General features: G+C 47.7%; 2 protein-coding genes across 3 annotated transcripts in view; one reads left to right on the top strand and one right to left on the bottom strand.

Annotated features, from left to right (window-relative positions):
* The window catches only part of SLC24A4 (solute carrier family 24 member 4), a 28817-nt gene extending 15179 nt beyond the window's left edge, over positions 1-13638 (top strand). The window contains exons 5-17 of one of the 2 annotated variants that reach the window (XM_053474726.1): positions 3668-3752; positions 4033-4136; positions 4252-4326; positions 4694-4719; positions 5258-5311; positions 6880-6965; positions 8921-9093; positions 11940-12090; positions 12185-12351; positions 12519-12633; positions 12775-12887; positions 13186-13251; positions 13408-13638. In XM_053474726.1, the coding sequence (XP_053330701.1) occupies positions 3668-3752; positions 4033-4136; positions 4252-4326; positions 4694-4719; positions 5258-5311; positions 6880-6965; positions 8921-9093; positions 11940-12090; positions 12185-12351; positions 12519-12633; positions 12775-12887; positions 13186-13251; positions 13408-13560 (1368 nt within the window). In that variant the 3' untranslated portion in view covers positions 13561-13638. Of the gene's footprint in view, positions 1-3667; positions 3753-4032; positions 4137-4251; positions 4327-4693; positions 4720-5257; positions 5312-6879; positions 7023-8920; positions 9094-11939; positions 12091-12184; positions 12352-12518; positions 12634-12774; positions 12888-13185; positions 13252-13407 lie in introns of both variants that reach the window. The other variant, XM_053474725.1, reaches the window with a different exon arrangement.
* NDUFB1 (NADH:ubiquinone oxidoreductase subunit B1) overlaps positions 1-16014 on the bottom strand; it is a 69461-nt gene that overhangs the window by 31826 nt on the left and 21621 nt on the right. The window lies entirely within an intron of this gene.

Raw genomic sequence — 16014 nt, 5'->3', positions numbered from 1 at the left:
GACTTGTCCAGGGAGGTCACCTCGTGTCTCCGATACTGAGGGGCTGGTCCAGTGAGGTCACCTTGTGTCTCCAGTTCTGAGATGCTGGTCCAGAGAGGTCACGTCGTGTCTCCAGTTCTGAGATGCTGGTCCAGAGAGGTCACTTCGTGTCTCCGATACTGAGGGGCTGGTTGATGGAGCTCCTCTTGTGTCTCCAGCTAGGTCAGGTACCTGCAGCCCAGCAATGGGCTCCCTATGGGCAATAGGCTGAGCAGCCCCTGGTTCTTGCTTGGGTCTCTCTTGTAATACATGGACCATGTACTGAGCCTGCTCCCTCACGTTAAATTGAGAAATCGTTTCTGTTTCAAGTTCCTAAAACCTCCTTGTGATCGCGGGAATCGGAGTTCAAGACGTCAGGGTTACATAAATACTTAATAGTTTAGACATTTTCTACGGCAAGCAACTATATTTTGCCAACGAGTCCTGCAGGATCCATGTATATTGTCATCTATGGTGAGGCTTGTGAACCACGTTGAGTGACTTTTGGTAACCCAAGTTTTTATGTATTTAACACAATAACAGAACAATGTCGCCCGGAAACGGCTTCCACCAGAGACCTCGTTGGTCGTTAATTATTGATATTAATAGATGTTGGATTGAATTTTGCTTGTAGAGGGTGTCGGAATACATTGAAGGACTCCACAATGATGGTGGGGGGGGTAGGTGGGGGGGCGAGCAAAGTCAAGTTTTACCCCAAGGCTTGGCTCCAAGAGTTGCGCAGAAGTCATGGCGGAAAGAAGCCAAGAGGCGATGGGAGCATCCATAGGAGAAGCCTGCTGAGAAGAGGGGTCCTGCTGGCCCCGGGGGGCCCCGCTCCAGACACGTCCGGCCCTCGAGATCCGTCCCATTAAACTGTCCTCATAACCGATCGTAGACATGTTTGAATTGGAGAACAAGTGCCTTATTTGTCAAAGTAGAAATGACTGTGTGTCCCAGGAGCTTACACTCCAAATGACGCGGCGGCAGAACGGATCACGCAGTCTGATTCCTGCAGCCGGATATTTATTGGGTTTTTTAACCTAATTCTGTGTCCATCCCAGAGCCGCGTTTACTGCATAACGATACAGAGCCTTAACGAAGCGCAGCGGGCGTCATCTCGCCTGAAACAAACTCACATTAGGCCTCGTGGCGGCTCTGCGGACAGCAGGGGAGACGTTTCTAGGGGGCTTTAAAACGCTGCTTGTCAGACGGAGCCTAACGAGCCATTTCTGACAATCGTTAGCCCAGAAATGGTAAAAAAATAAAAAATAAAAAAAACAGTAATAAAAGAAAAGCCTTTCTGGGACGCAGAGCTCTGTGAAATGCATTATTCAGAGTGCCCTAAATCCATGCGTTAATAAACCGCGATCTCGCTGGGGATTCCAACACGCGATACGCCGGGAAATCATCAAATTACATTAAAAAAATGTCAAATATAACCCATCAGAGAACGTGGGGTTAAATAACAAGTAAGAATAATTAAGTTTGGTACAAATGGGTGGAAAAACCCTGCTTTGTTAAAAAAAATAAAATAATATAAATCATTAAATATTCCGCACGTTGTATGTGATGACATCACGCTTTAAATGGAAAGTTACAGTTTAGACTGGGAGAGATGATTCTGTAACGGCTCAGGATTCGTTTGCTGTGAGCCTCCTAAATCTTCATTATTGGGGCGGAAAAGCACATTTTTGTATGATAAAATACTGGCTCCATTGTTACTGTAAATATATATTTGTAATAACAGAAAAGACACATTTAGTAACATTTCTAAACATAGCTTGCATTTGTAAGAAACAGAATCGGGCCGCATGCTTCCTACCCGACCGATGTCTTTAGATCGATATAGTGCTACGGCTTGAGATGTGAGACGCGGGGCTGACCCCGCTGTGTAGACCCCCCAGACAGATGCCACCTGTGTGAGCAAGACGTCAGAATCTAAAACTAGATGTAATGCAAGAATGTTTTACTTTACTGAGAGGGTGGTAGATAAGTGGAACGGCCTCCCAGCAGAGGTGGTAGAGGGTAATACGGCTCCTGAATCTAAGACGAGACCAACTACTGATTAAGGCTTGAGTCATTACAGCGGGATATATATATATCACGCCTGCGGACCGCGTGTGTCATGCGTGCACATTTGTAACACACGTTTGGGTTTCGCGTGATGGATCTCTGAGCCGGCAGCCTCTGCTCCCTCCTGCCGCAATCATCCAAACAGATTGTAACGACCTGATATTAACATTTATCTTATAAAAGTATTCAACTAATATTAATATTTATTTATTATTATTATTTTCTACAAAGCCCATCCCCCGGGCTCGGTATGCAGGCAGCCTCCGGGGGGGCAACGCATTCACCCCCCCCGTGAACACGCAAAGGGTTAATGTGTAATAGTGCGAGGGATGTAAAGTTATTTTATGTTTGTTTTTTGATGTATTCGTTGGTTCTCGGTTGTGTTCTGGGTTTGCCGGCTTTATCTCGGGGGGGGGGGGTCGGTTTTCTTTTCGTCGCTCAGGCTCAGGCGATGACAGCCGATGACATCGTGAAATAATTGGTATCGGAGATTTGCCGGAGTAGCAGGGAACAGAGGGGAGGAAAAAGTGACTGTGAAGATCAGCGTTAGGAAAGGGTGGCCCGGGAGACGGGGAGTGACGGGGGAATTTTAATGATTTGGACCACCTTGGAAGAGGATGAGTCTGCCGCAGAGAAGTGGGGGCTTCGCTGGAGACCGCCTTTGAAATGTTGGTTGTACTAAGCTGCCAGATGAGTCCAGCTGTGTGATTAGGACTGAGGCATTCTATTGTCTCCCACAGGCAGTATGACAAGGAGTCGGGGGGGTTAGTAGATCGGGGGTCAGATAACAGAGCGAGAATCATACAAATGGCTGAAAACATCATATTATGGGGGCGTCATCGCGGAATGTTCCCTGTGTAAGAATGAGTCGCTGTGTAAGAATGAGTCGCTGTGTAAGAATGAGTCTCTGTGTAAGAATGAGTCTCTGTGTAAGAATGAGTCGCTGTGTAAGAATGAGTCGCTGTGTAAGAATGAGTCGCTGTGTAAGAATGAGTCGCTGTGTAAGAATGAGTCGCTGTGTAAGAATGAGTTTCTGTGTAAGAATGAGTCGCTGTGTTGGCCGCTCGTTCCATTCCGTGTGGAATCTCCGGCTATTTCTTGTCTTTAGTGTCGATTCATTAATATAAAAAAACCCGCATTGTCTTAGCGGCTCCGCCGGCTAGCAAAGGGTTAACCGCTGTGCTGATCGCCTCGGACCCTCTCGCTGATCTACTAAAAAACGGTTCTAATACTCTTTCCAGCCTGGTTTTGCGGCCGCTCTCCTGGCCCCGAAGCTGAATAATTAATAATTCTGAAATCTGTTTTGTGCGATCGGAGCCAATTCTGAATATTAACCGTTTTTATCCGGATTTATCCCAAAATAACAGAATCCGCCTCTGCATGAATAATTCACTAACATATGTTACGCAAACTGTCTCCTCCGGGGGCTTTTACCCACACGGCCCCCCTGCACCCCCGCCGATAATCTCGTGCGCAGTGAGGGCTGTTAAGCTGGGGTTACCGGGCTGCGCTCGCCGGTCCGAGGTCATGCGCAGCCCCGAGACTTTTGGAACGCGTCAGCGTTTGTGTCTTACAGAGGCTGCATCTGAGCGAAGACGTGGCGGGGGCCACATTCATGGCGGCCGGCAGCTCCACCCCGGAGTTATTTGCCTCGGTCATTGGTGAGTATGGGCATTTTTACTTTAGGGGGTAGTAGATGGGTGGAACAGCCTCTCTTTTATAAACCCAAACAGACACGACGGGTGTTTGTTAAACGGCCAGAAATGGCTGTTCACCGGAGCTTACAATCTAAAACCACACGGTTCATTCAGATATTTATATAAGGTTTGCCTGGACTTCTCCAGCTGAAAGTATGTTCCACGTATCTACTACCCCTTCTGTAGAGCAGCGTATTCTCGCATCGCCCCTCCGTGTCCGGTAACGGTGCTTTTGCGTCTCCAGGCGTGTTCATCACCCATGACGATGTCGGCGTGGGAACCATCGTCGGCTCGGCGGTCTTCAATATTCTCTGTATAATCGGGGTGTGCGGGGTCTTCGCCGGGCAGGTAAGCCGCGCTCAGACATTAACCCTTTATTGCCCCGATGGGCGACTCCACGGAAGGCAGGTGTTTATAGCTCCGCCGCGGGCCGGTACACAGCTCACCGCGTGTTTCTGTGCAGGTCGTCCGGCTCACCTGGTGGTCGCTGTTCCGGGATTCCGTCTACTACACGCTCTCCATCTTGGCCCTGATTATTGTAAGTACCGCCCACACCCGGCCTGCTTCATCCAATGGCTGCCACGGTTTAACCCTTTAGGGACAGTGGAGGGGGCACAAGCTGAGTTGCTCTTACGGAGGGCCGGTTGGACAGCCCTGCTCTTACAGCTGCAGCCTTTAGAAACGTAACATTCATTATTCTTTCTGATGTTTAATGAAAGTAGAATCTTGTAAGAGGTTTTTATGGTCTGTATCTCGGCTGCCAATCGCTGCCTGCTTTTGCGTCACATGACAATAAAGCGTTCCCTGAAAAAATGACAAATGAGGCCAAATGTTTACATGTTCACCCGAGATCGACGCTTGTGACGCCGCGGTCCAAACGCTCTCTGTCCTTTCTTCTCTTCCAGTTTATATACGATGAGATCATAGAATGGTGAGTACCGCGTACCCCCCCCGCGTACCCCCCCCCCCGCGTATCCCCCCCGCGTACGGCTGGGAGTTATAGTAGTGGTTAACCGCTTCAGTCCCGCAGCACGTGATGTATCGGCATTGAGCGGAATGGTAGCGGTAATGGGCGCCTAACCCTTTCCATTCCGAATGGAGGAGCAGCGGGATTTGTGTTGCTCCCATGAAGGGTTAACAGACGTCGCTATTCTTAAAAGTAGCAAATTCTGTTCGTTCCGCTCTGGAATTATTAGTTTTTTATTCGATTTTCTGTATTACTGACGGATTCCTTAACGGAGGGACTGGAATTATTATTATTATTATTATTTATTATTTATTTCTATGGCGCCAACAACCTCCGCGGCGCTTCTTACAGTCCCTACACTCAAAAGGTCGGACGAAACTAGAACCGCAGGGTTACGCTCTAATGCTGTGTATTGATGATTGTTCCTGATCCGTGGGGTGGGGGGGTGGTTAAAATTCTCCTTTTTTTGGTTATTAATTTCCATTTCCCCCCTCTTTTGCAGGTGGGAGAGCCTCATACTCATCATCATGTATTCCATTTATATTCTTATCATGAAGTAAGTGTTTAGAATGTTTTTTTTTTCTCCCTTTACTGTTCAGATTTGCTGCGGGATGCAAATAATTACAGTCACAGCAACACCGGCCTTTCTAAAGACGCCGTTTCTGCCCCAGCTGTTGCTGTGGCGTGCGGCACACACATGGTTAATAGCCACAGCCAATGGTAGAAGGAGCGTCACTGCGTCTCCTGAAAAGATAATCCTTGGGTCGACCAATCAGGGGCTTGCGTGTGAGGTCACATGCTTATCCCTAAAGATTAGAATGGCTTCGTTTGATCCCGAGAACCAGATTAAGGGCCTCGTGGTTTTTAATGAGTTAAATATATGATTATTTTGAAATATTTCGATTTTTTTTTTCTTTTTGTTTGTAAATAAATGGTTTTGTAGCCAATAATTAATAAAATAAAGGAAAATAAGGGAGTAAATAAAAAAGTGACCGCTTCAAGGGGGTCTTATCACCATAGCAACCAGTGGAATGTTACGGATGATCGTTCCGTTGGTTGCTACGGTGATAAGACCACTTTTGAAACTTTTAATACATAATCCCCACGTTTATGATTTTGTAGGATTTCCTACTAGCGCGTTAACCCTTTCAGTGCCAGAGGTATGAGCATCAAGCTCCTTTCTGCCCCTTGACTTGCGTTACCTGGGGCAGGTGGGTAAGGGTGGGGGAGGTTAAGTATTCGGCCCCCCGGGGACGAGGCGGACTGCGTTCTTGCGTTCTTTAGATGTTGGCAGAAGCGCCTGCAGGTGATAAAAGCCAGCAAGAGTATCTGGTCGGCCAGATAAAGCACCGAGTACACAGCTGGGATTTCTTACTCGCTGTCGCCCCCTGCTGGGGAATTTATAATAACGCCAGCCACAAACTGACTATTCCTGCGTCTGCCCCGCGGGAGAGTAACGCGCCGTTTAGCCGACCAGCGCCCGTACAGTAACGTGTAGCCTCGCACAAACAATCGAGAGCACAGAAGTCCATTCTTCACTCGTACTTTTTTTTTTTTAATTATATATAATAATATATTGTCTTTTTAATGTTTAATGCTAAATAGTAAGAGCAGACCATTTTTGTCCTTTTAAGTAATATTCGATGATCTTGAATGATTGCTCCGGGGGATCTTATCGGCGGTTGAGATGTTAACTCACATGTTAAAATAAATAAATAAATAATAATGATAAATAAAAAAAATGTAATTTAATTAAAATCTGAGACTTAACTCTTTGAGGCTTAAAATTCTGTTCTGCATTGAGAAGCGGCTTGGCTTGCGTTTCTCCCACTAAGGGTTAACAGCGTTTTCCGCTTCCGTTGCGAACTCCTAAAGGTAACGACATCCCGTAAATTTTTGGGTCTTATTAATGAAAACCTGAATATTTTTTATTTCTATGCTTTTAAGGCTTTTAACCCTTTCTTGTGATAAGTGACCCCCCCCATAAATGATGTACACGTCGGCTGGTCTTTTGGGGAGTAGCGGGGGCTTCTATATGTTACGGGGTCTGGTGGTGGATTTAGGGGGCTGGCTGGCTGGCTGGGGGTGAGAGGAGTCTGATGTTTTCCGTCTGCCACCCGCCAGATATAACCTGAAAATGCAGCAGCTCTTCACCATCAAACGGATGACGGCCGGCAACGGCTCGGCGGTGGGCAGCGAGCTGGCGGACGGTAATGTGTATTGTGACTTTGTCTGTGATGACCCCTCCGTGCCCCTGCTGTGGAAAGGTAAGGCTAAGCAGACAGGACGGGACCGAATTCTGATTATTTTAACCATTTAATGGCGTTTTCTGCACGCTTAACACTCTGACATAATCAGGATCCTTTGCCGGCTCTCCTGCATCGCTTTCCGTGGCGGGGGAGATGCTTCGATCTCTCTCTCCCGGGATCGCTGCCGGCAGACGGTTTCTTACAAAATGACCGATTTCTCAGTTTCCGTGAAGATTTCCCAATCCTGAATTTTTATTTATTACTATTATCTTATTTTTTATTATTTTATATATTTTATTTTTATTTTATTTATTACTATTATTTATTATTTTATATATTTTATTTTTATTACTTATTACTATTATTTATTATTATTTTATTATTATTGTTTTTTTTGCGGGATTTAATTCAGATTTTCTGTTGCGTTAAACCGGTTTAGAGAGCAACGAATGCAGGCCCGGCTTTGAAAACTTTTTCTGTAATGAATAATATAAATAATATAATTATTAAGCCCGTTCTTGGCTATTTTATTAGTAAATCTGAACAGGTTACGACGTATCTTGTCTGTTCTTATTGCATAAAATGCCAGAATCTGATTTTATTCTTTGAAATTTGTGTGAATATTTCTATAAAACGGGCGCTGCCGTCCCCGGAACCAAATTGGAAGCAAACAAAATATACATTTTTTGTAATAACCGGGCTTCGCGCAGGCGCGGGTTTCGCTGTCGTTCTCCGGCGTTTCCAGAACCGCTCCACACTCTGTTTATTCTCCCCGAATTCCTCCGAGCCGCCCGTAGTCGAGTCTCCAGTCCCTGCCGGAGGGGGGGGGGGAATACGCCGCGTAAGCATTTTTTTGCCTGCGGTGGGAATTCTTTGGCTGCTCAGACGATATTAACGTTAAATAAACTCGCAACCCGACTGTCTGAGCCGCCGCTTCCCGCGCTCGTTTCTGTCGCTAGCGGCCCGAAGTGAAATGCCCCGGCCGCTGCTATGGCAATCGTATGCAGCTGTTCATAAATGAAAGGGTTAACTTTCCCCTTTCTAAGACGTTTCTCCGGGATTTGGCTGAAATTCTGCTTCTCTGATCTGTAACCCGCGATCCGCTTTTGTTTCTTTTTTCTCTCTCTTTTTTTTTTTTTTTTTTTTTTGTTCTTAGTATGTAATTGGCGTGTAGTAACCGTGACGGTTATCATTAATATTTATCATTAATAAATATGACATGAAATGAAAGAAAAGACGCCGGCGCGGCCTCCATAGTCTGCATTAAAAGGATATGACCTCAAATCCCAACGCCCAGCGGTAAGGCGGTGACATCATATCAATCATAAAAAAGACGGCGTATCCTTCCTGCCGGTGGCACGATGACATCATATCAATAATAAAAATGCTGTGTATCCTTCTTCCCTGAAACGCAGTGACATCATACAGATTAGACAATAAAAAAAGACTGCGTAACGCGATGACATCATATCGATGAAGCTTACGCCAGGGGGTTGCGTGTTGCGTGGCGAATTTTAACGATTCTCTTTTCAGGCAAATTCGCTGTTTTCTGTTACTTTACTCTGCCTCCTGTCTGCTTAACCTCCTCTGTGTGCCGTGCGTCTCGCGCATGCCCGCCGGGTCTCTCTGCTCGCTGTTTACTGCACGACTAACCCAAATCCTGCGTAATTCCTATTAAAAAGCAGCAATTTCTCCAAATAATGTCATTTATCCTGCTTTATTCATATCGAGTCTCTCCCGATAAATATCACTCATCCAATCAGATTCATCGATGGGCTATGATGTCATAAAACATCATAAAAGTTAAAGCGTAGCCCTGTCGGCGGGTAGTTGTCCGCCGGGGCCGCCGCGTTGTGGTGATTGACCTTTTTCTCGTGAGTATGTTTCTTTTAACCCTTCGTGGTTCTGTTGAGCAGTGAAGGTGACCCCGCAGTGCCCGCGGAGGAGTTCGGTGGTGATGGTCGATGAGATTATTTGTTACAGTCCTCCCAAGTACCGCTTCCCGGACGCTGGCCTGCGCATCATGATAACCAACAAGTTCCCGCCGCGCACGCGCCTGCGCATGGCCAGCCGGCTCATCATCAACGAGGTGGGTAGTGAGTGCGTGTCTCTGCGCTATGTGTATTCCATACATTATACAGGGGGCCGGTCACTGATTTATCTATACATTATACAGGGGGCCGGTCACTGATTTATCTATACATTATACAGGGGCCGGTCACTGATTTATCTATACATTATACAGGGGGCCGGTCACTGATTTATCTATACATTATACAGGGGCCGGTCACTGATTTATCTATACATTATACAGGGGGCCGGCTCACTGACTACATTATACATTATACAGGGGGCCGGTCACTGATTTATCTATACATTATACAGGGGCCGGTCACTGATTTATCTATACATTATACAGGGGCCGGTCACTGATTTATCTATACATTATACAGGGGCCGGTCACTGATTTATCTATACATTATACAGGGGCCGGTCACTGATTTATCTATACATTATACAGGGGGCCGGTCACTGATTTATCTATACATTATACAGGGGCCGGTCACTGATTTATCTATACATTATACAGGGGCCGGCTCGCTTTTTTATCTATACATTATACAGGGGCCGGTCACTGATTTATCTATACATTATACAGGGGGCCGGCTCGCTGATTTATCTATACATTATACAGGGGCCGGTCGCTGATTTATCTATACATTATACAGGGGCCGGTCACTGATTTATCTATACATTATACAGGGGCCGGCTCGCTTTTTTATCTATACATTATACAGGGGCCGGTCACTGATTTATCTATACATTATACAGGGGGCCGGTCACTGATTTATCTATACATTATACAGGGGCCGGCTCGCTGATTTAACTATACATTATACAGGGGGCCGGATGACTGGACTATACATTATACAGGGGGCGTTGCGCTGATTTATCTATACATTATACAGGGGCCGGTCACTGATTTATCTATACATTATACAGGGGGCCGGTCACTGATTTATCTATACATTGTACAGGGGGCCGGCTCACTGATTTATCTATACATTATACAGGGGGCCGGTCACTGATTTATCTATACATTATACAGGGGGCCGGTCACTGATTTATCTATACATTATACAGGGGGCCGGTCACTGATTTATCTATACATTGTACAGGGGGCCGGCTCACTGATTTATCTATACATTATACAGGGGCCGGTCACTGAGTTATCTATACATTATACAGGGGGCCGGCTCACTGATTTATCTATACATTATACAGGGGCCGGTCACTGAGTTATCTATACATTATACAGGGGGCCGGCTCGCTGATTTATCTATACATTATACAGGGGGCCGGTCACTGATTTATCTATACATTATACAGGGGCCGGTCACTGATTTATCTATACATTATACAGGAGGCCAGTCACTGATTTATTTATACATTATACAGGGGGCCGGTCGCTGATTTATCTATACATTATACAGGGGCCGGTCACTGAGTTATCTATACATTATACAGGGGGCCGGCTCGCTGATTTATCTATACATTATACAGGGGGCCGGTCACTGATTTATCTATACATTATACAGGGGCCGGTCACTGATTTATCTATACATTATACAGGGGCCGGTCACTGATTTATCTATACATTATACAGGGGCCGGTCACTGATTTATCTATACATTATACAGGGGCCAGTCACTGATTTATCTATACATTATACAGGAGGCCAGTCACTGATTTATTTATACATTATACAGGGGGCCGGTCACTGATTTATCTATACATTATACAGGGGCTGTTGCGCTGATTTATCTATACATTATACAGGGGGCCGGTCACTGATTTATCTATACATTATACAGGGGCCGGTCACTGATTTATCTATACATTATACAGGGGCCGTTGCGCTGATTTATCTATACATTATACAGGGGCCGGCTTGCTGATTTATCTATACATTATACAGGGCCTTTTTTGCGAGAGAAGCTCATTGGATCATCCGCAGGGTTTTGTAATTTTTGATGTGTAGTATTTGGGACCCTATATGGCAAAGCACTTGCTGGATACACCTGTGCACAAGTAAAACTCTATTAATTAATCATGAATTGTTTCGCTGCGCTGGAAAGTAAGGCTGCAGAGAAGTTTTGAGGAGGTTTTTTTTTGTAAGCCGAGAGCGGCAGCGGCTGATTGCATAAACCCCGATTATTCAGAGCGCAGAACATGAGATTTACCTAATGGCTTTAACCTTTTGTGCGTTTTGTGGTTATTTATAGCAGGAAAGCAGCTCAGCGCATGCATTACACGGCGGGTGGATTTCCCCTGAGCCGGGCTGACACCCCGTCCCACCCGGGGGGATTCACCTGACTGAAATTAGCAACCCGCAGGGGAGATAATGATGGCAGCTGGCATTAACACTTTCACTCCCACAGGAACTGGACATGAAACGGGCCCACGAAACATTTCAACGCCTTTAATGTACTAAACCCGGGGTCTCTGTCTGTCTGTATCGCGCCCTGTGCCGGGGTCTGTCTGACTGTATCGCACCCCGCGCCGGGGTCTGTTTTACTGTATCGCACCCCGTGCCGGTCCTGGGGTCTCTGTCTGTCTGTATCTCACCCCGCGCCGGTGTCCGTCTGTCTGTATCACGCCGGGGTCTGTCTGTCTGTATCGCACCCCGCGCCGGGGTCTCTGTCTGTATCGCACCCCGCGCTGGGTCCGTCTGTCTGTATCGCACCCCGCGCCGGTCCCGGGGTCTCCGTCTGTCTGTATCGCACCCCGCGCCGTGGTCTGTCTGTCTGTATCGCACCCCGCGCCGTGGTCTGTCTGTCTGTATCGCACCCCGTCCCGGTGTCCGTCTGTCTGTATCGCGCCGGTGTCCGTCTGTCTGTATCGAGCCCCAGCTGTGTGTTTTATTCCCCGCAGAGGCAGCGTCTCCTCCATTCCGCTAACGGCGTGAGCTCGCTGACTTTGGACGGGAAGCAGGAGCTCCTGGAGAACGGCGTCATCCACGAGGACAAAGACGACTTCCAAGAAGAGAACCCGGCCAACTACCTCGTCCCTTTCTCCATCCCCGGTAAGAAGACGTTAAATTCCAGAAATAAAACACGGAGCCCAAAGGTGGCCCTCTAGTCCCAAGAGCTTACACTCTGTGGTCTCGCTTTTCCCAGGCGGCTGCGTGAACCGGTTTAAGTGGGCTTTCTCGTGGCCGTTGATCTGCACTCTGTATTTCACCGTCCCAAACTGTACCCGGCCTCGCTGGGAGAACTGCTTCATGCTCACCTTCCTCCTGGCCACGCTGTGGATCGCCGTCTTCTCTTATATCATGGTCTGGATGGTGAGGATTCCGACCGCATTGCAAAAAAAACTATATTATTGTACAGCGCTGCGGAATATGATGGCGCTACGTAAAACAATAAATAATATTTCTATATAATCGGCCAGAATGCGGTCGCCCCGGAAACGCTCGGAGTCCGGTTTCTTTAATAATATTATATATAATAGGTGACGGTTATCGGATACACGCTGGGGATCCCGGACGTCATCATGGGCATCACCTTCCTGGCCGCGGGGACCAGCGTTCCGGACTGCATGGCCAGTTTAATAGTCGCGAGGCAAGGTACGGTTACGAGTCGCCGTGGTTATCTGCGTCGCGGGTGAGCGCCGGGTCGGGGCGAGAACCTCACCTGGCTGCGTCGCCGGCGTAACCCGCAAAGCAACTTGGTCCGCGGACCCGGCTAACCCTTGCCCTCCCTTCCAGGCCTGGGGGATATGGCCGTCTCCAACTCCATAGGAAGCAACGTCTTCGATATCCTGGTGGGGCTCGGCGTTCCGTGGGGATTACAGACGATGGTTATAAACTACGGATCCACCGTGAGTTCTGCTTTGTTATACGTGCTGCGAAACGCGTTGGGGAAGCTAGAACCACGAATACTCCGTGCAAGTTACTGAATCAGTCACTGGTCTCGTCTTAGATTCAGGAGCCGTATGTCTATCCCATGCATGTTTAATCCCCTCACTGTATTACCCTCTACCACCTCTGCTGGGAGGCTGTTCTACTCATCTACCCCCTCTCACTAAAGTAAAAACCACTTACAATCGCCATTTATTCTCTTTTTAACCGCAGATTCGCTCCTCTTTAATGTAATAAATCTTTGCTGTTCGTTTGCAGGTGAAGATAAACAGCAAAGGGTTGGTGTATTCCGTGATCCTGCTCCTGGCCTCCGTGGCCCTCACTGTAAGTATTAAAATGCCTCTCTTATTGCTGTCGTTGTAGACGGGGATTCTGGGGATTGTAGTCATTTCTGTGTTTCGAGGTCCGGTTCGTGTGCGAGACCCCCGGAGCCCCCGTCCCGAGACCCCCCATCGACTCCTCCGTCTTGTGCCGTTGCAGGTTGGCGGAATCCAGGTGAATAAGTGGAAGCTGGACCGGCGCTTCGGGCTCTACGTCCTCGTCCTCTACGCCGTCTTCCTCTGTTTCTCCATATTGATTGAATACAACGTTTTCACTTTTGTCAACCTGCCAATGTGCCGCGACGACATCTGACGCCGGAGACCCCCGGTCACGTCTGAGACCCCCCCGGCCTCTGCAGCTCCTTGGAAGGTCCCGGTCTACTAAACGCCGCCGCCGCCGACAGAAACTCCAAAACCTGAAGAACGTTAACGGCCGACCCCCCCCTTTACCCTGCTGACAGAGGGTATCTGCTGATCCTTCGATCCGTGGTGGGACGGCCGAGCTGCAGCTTCCGGACCCCCCGTCTTATTATCTATCGTTACAAAGCTCTGTAGCTTCTCTGAATAAACGTGGTTTTTGGGGTTTATGGCAACAGAAATAAACTTGAACACAAATACTGCATAAACCGGCCCGGAGTCCACGTCGCGCTGTATCACTGTCCACGAGACCGCCGTGCCCCTGCGCGATGGCGTCATGGCGTGGAAATCGGCTCGGGGGGGTCTTCTTTTTCTAATATGCTTCTCATTTTTGTTTTTTTTTTCTACATTTTTGGGGCGCATCACGCTATTTTGAGTCCCGAAGTCCAAAGCAGACGGGCCAATCGGGATAAAGCTCCTGAGCCGGGTTTATCGACGCGTCGGAATTTATTTAAAAGCGACTTTATTTTAAAGGGAAAACATCGACCGTCGCGCCCTCCGTCTTCTTTGTCAGCGATCTGCCGGCGACACCGGGCGCTTCGAGCTAAAACATTAAAAAAAAGCACATTTTTAATCCGTAATCCAGGATTCGTTTCTTCGGGGATTTAGGAATAAAAAGAGACATTTTCTGTAACGAATACCGAAGTCGGAATGACAAAGAATGTATCGCTTTGGATATTTTTATGCACGACGTCCGATAACGAATTTATTAACTTTTCCTGAAAACGGGCAAAATCATGTAAAATTCTCCTGAATTCCAGCGAGATCCGTTTATTTTCAAAAAGAAACGGATCTTTTCAGGGCGAGCCGCTGTTTGCGCGGCCGATCCGCTCCCCGGAACGCTTTTTATCTTTTCTATGTATATTTAAGACTATTTTACACGAAGCTCGGTGCGTTTTATTGGTTTATTTTTCTGAAATGACTTCCGACTCGTTTCCCTCCTCCCCGTCCGCCCGCCGCGCATGCTGGGCGAGGGTACTGAAGTCCGCGTTTTATCCGGCAGGACGGGAAGGGAAAGGAATCCGAGGCCGTTTTCCTACCCCCGTAGCAGTCGCATGCCTGCGCCGCCGTGCATGCCGTGAAATACATCGGAGCCGCGCAGAAAATCCGTTATTATTACTGACTCCTCGGGACACGACTCGGAAACGGATGGACGGGGGACCCGTGACCTGAACCCACCTGAGCTCCTTCCACGGGTTTTATATTTGAACTCGGTTTGCTCTGGTGCTCAATGTAAAAATTTTTATTTTGGGGGGCAAATTCCCTTTATTGTGACGTCCCGGTTCCCGGCGTTCCATACGGTGCCCACGGGACGGGATGCGATGCCATCGGGGGTTAGGGTGTTATGTCACGGCGCCCCGTCGTTTCTCCGGGGGGCGACCCTCTGAATATCGGGGCGATCTGCGAAGCCAGCGGAAGGATTTTTATTTTAAAGCAATAAGAGATTAATAAGCGGCTCGGAATCCGTGCTGATAACTGTGTGTATGGAGTGTCACGCTGTACAGCGCTACGGCATCTGATGGCGCTATAATAAATAAAATTATAATATTATACGGTTTAAAAGCTGGCATTGAGATTCATCGCGCCTTCTGCTCGGGTCCAAACTCTGCGGATTCTGCGAACTCCCTGACTTTGACCCAAAACCCCCAGAAATTTACCCGGAGATTTATAAAATGATAGATTCCTGGCCCAATTCCCCTGCCGGTTTTTGGATTTTGTTTTCTTTTCAAACAAATGTGATGATTGGGGAAAAAAATGCTGTTTCAGACTTTTTTACGCAGAACGTTAAGAAATAGGGAACTCTGATTCGGAACGCAAAGGGCTGATAAGGGCCGTTCAGGGGATCGATGATTTTCTGCGCAGACGATCTAATATAAAGTACCCCCCCATGCCCCTCTCTCCCCCCTGATGCCCCTCTCCCCCCCCTGATGCCCCTCTTTCCTCCCCCGATGCCCCTCTCTCCTCCCTGATGCCCCTCTTTTCTAGGAGGTCAGAATGTTTGCTGGGTATGAGGGGATCGCAGGGTTCTACAGCCCTAAAAGCCCCGATAATGTGTATAGAAACAGCAGGGTAAATAAACCCCATTATTCTTCTTCTAAATGCCCCACTCAGTTACACAAATACCCAGCGATGGGGCACAAAGGCACATAAAACCCCCAGCCATACCTCTAACCGCACCCTCTAAAATATTTTTGAAGGTCTGGCTATGACTCACCAGGACGTACAGCGCCGTAGATCATGTTGGTGCCCCAGGAGGGACTGCAGGCTATTCTGCCCCTTTACTCTAATAATCTGCCCCTTCGCTCTGATAATCTGCCCCTTCGCTCTGATGATCTGCCCCTTTTCCATG

The sequence above is a fragment of the Spea bombifrons genome, chromosome 9 (genome assembly GCF_027358695.1).
Source record: "Spea bombifrons isolate aSpeBom1 chromosome 9, aSpeBom1.2.pri, whole genome shotgun sequence".
NCBI classification, from domain to species: domain Eukaryota; kingdom Metazoa; phylum Chordata; class Amphibia; order Anura; family Pelobatidae; genus Spea; species Spea bombifrons.
This window is presented reverse-complemented; position numbering and strand designations above follow the sequence as displayed.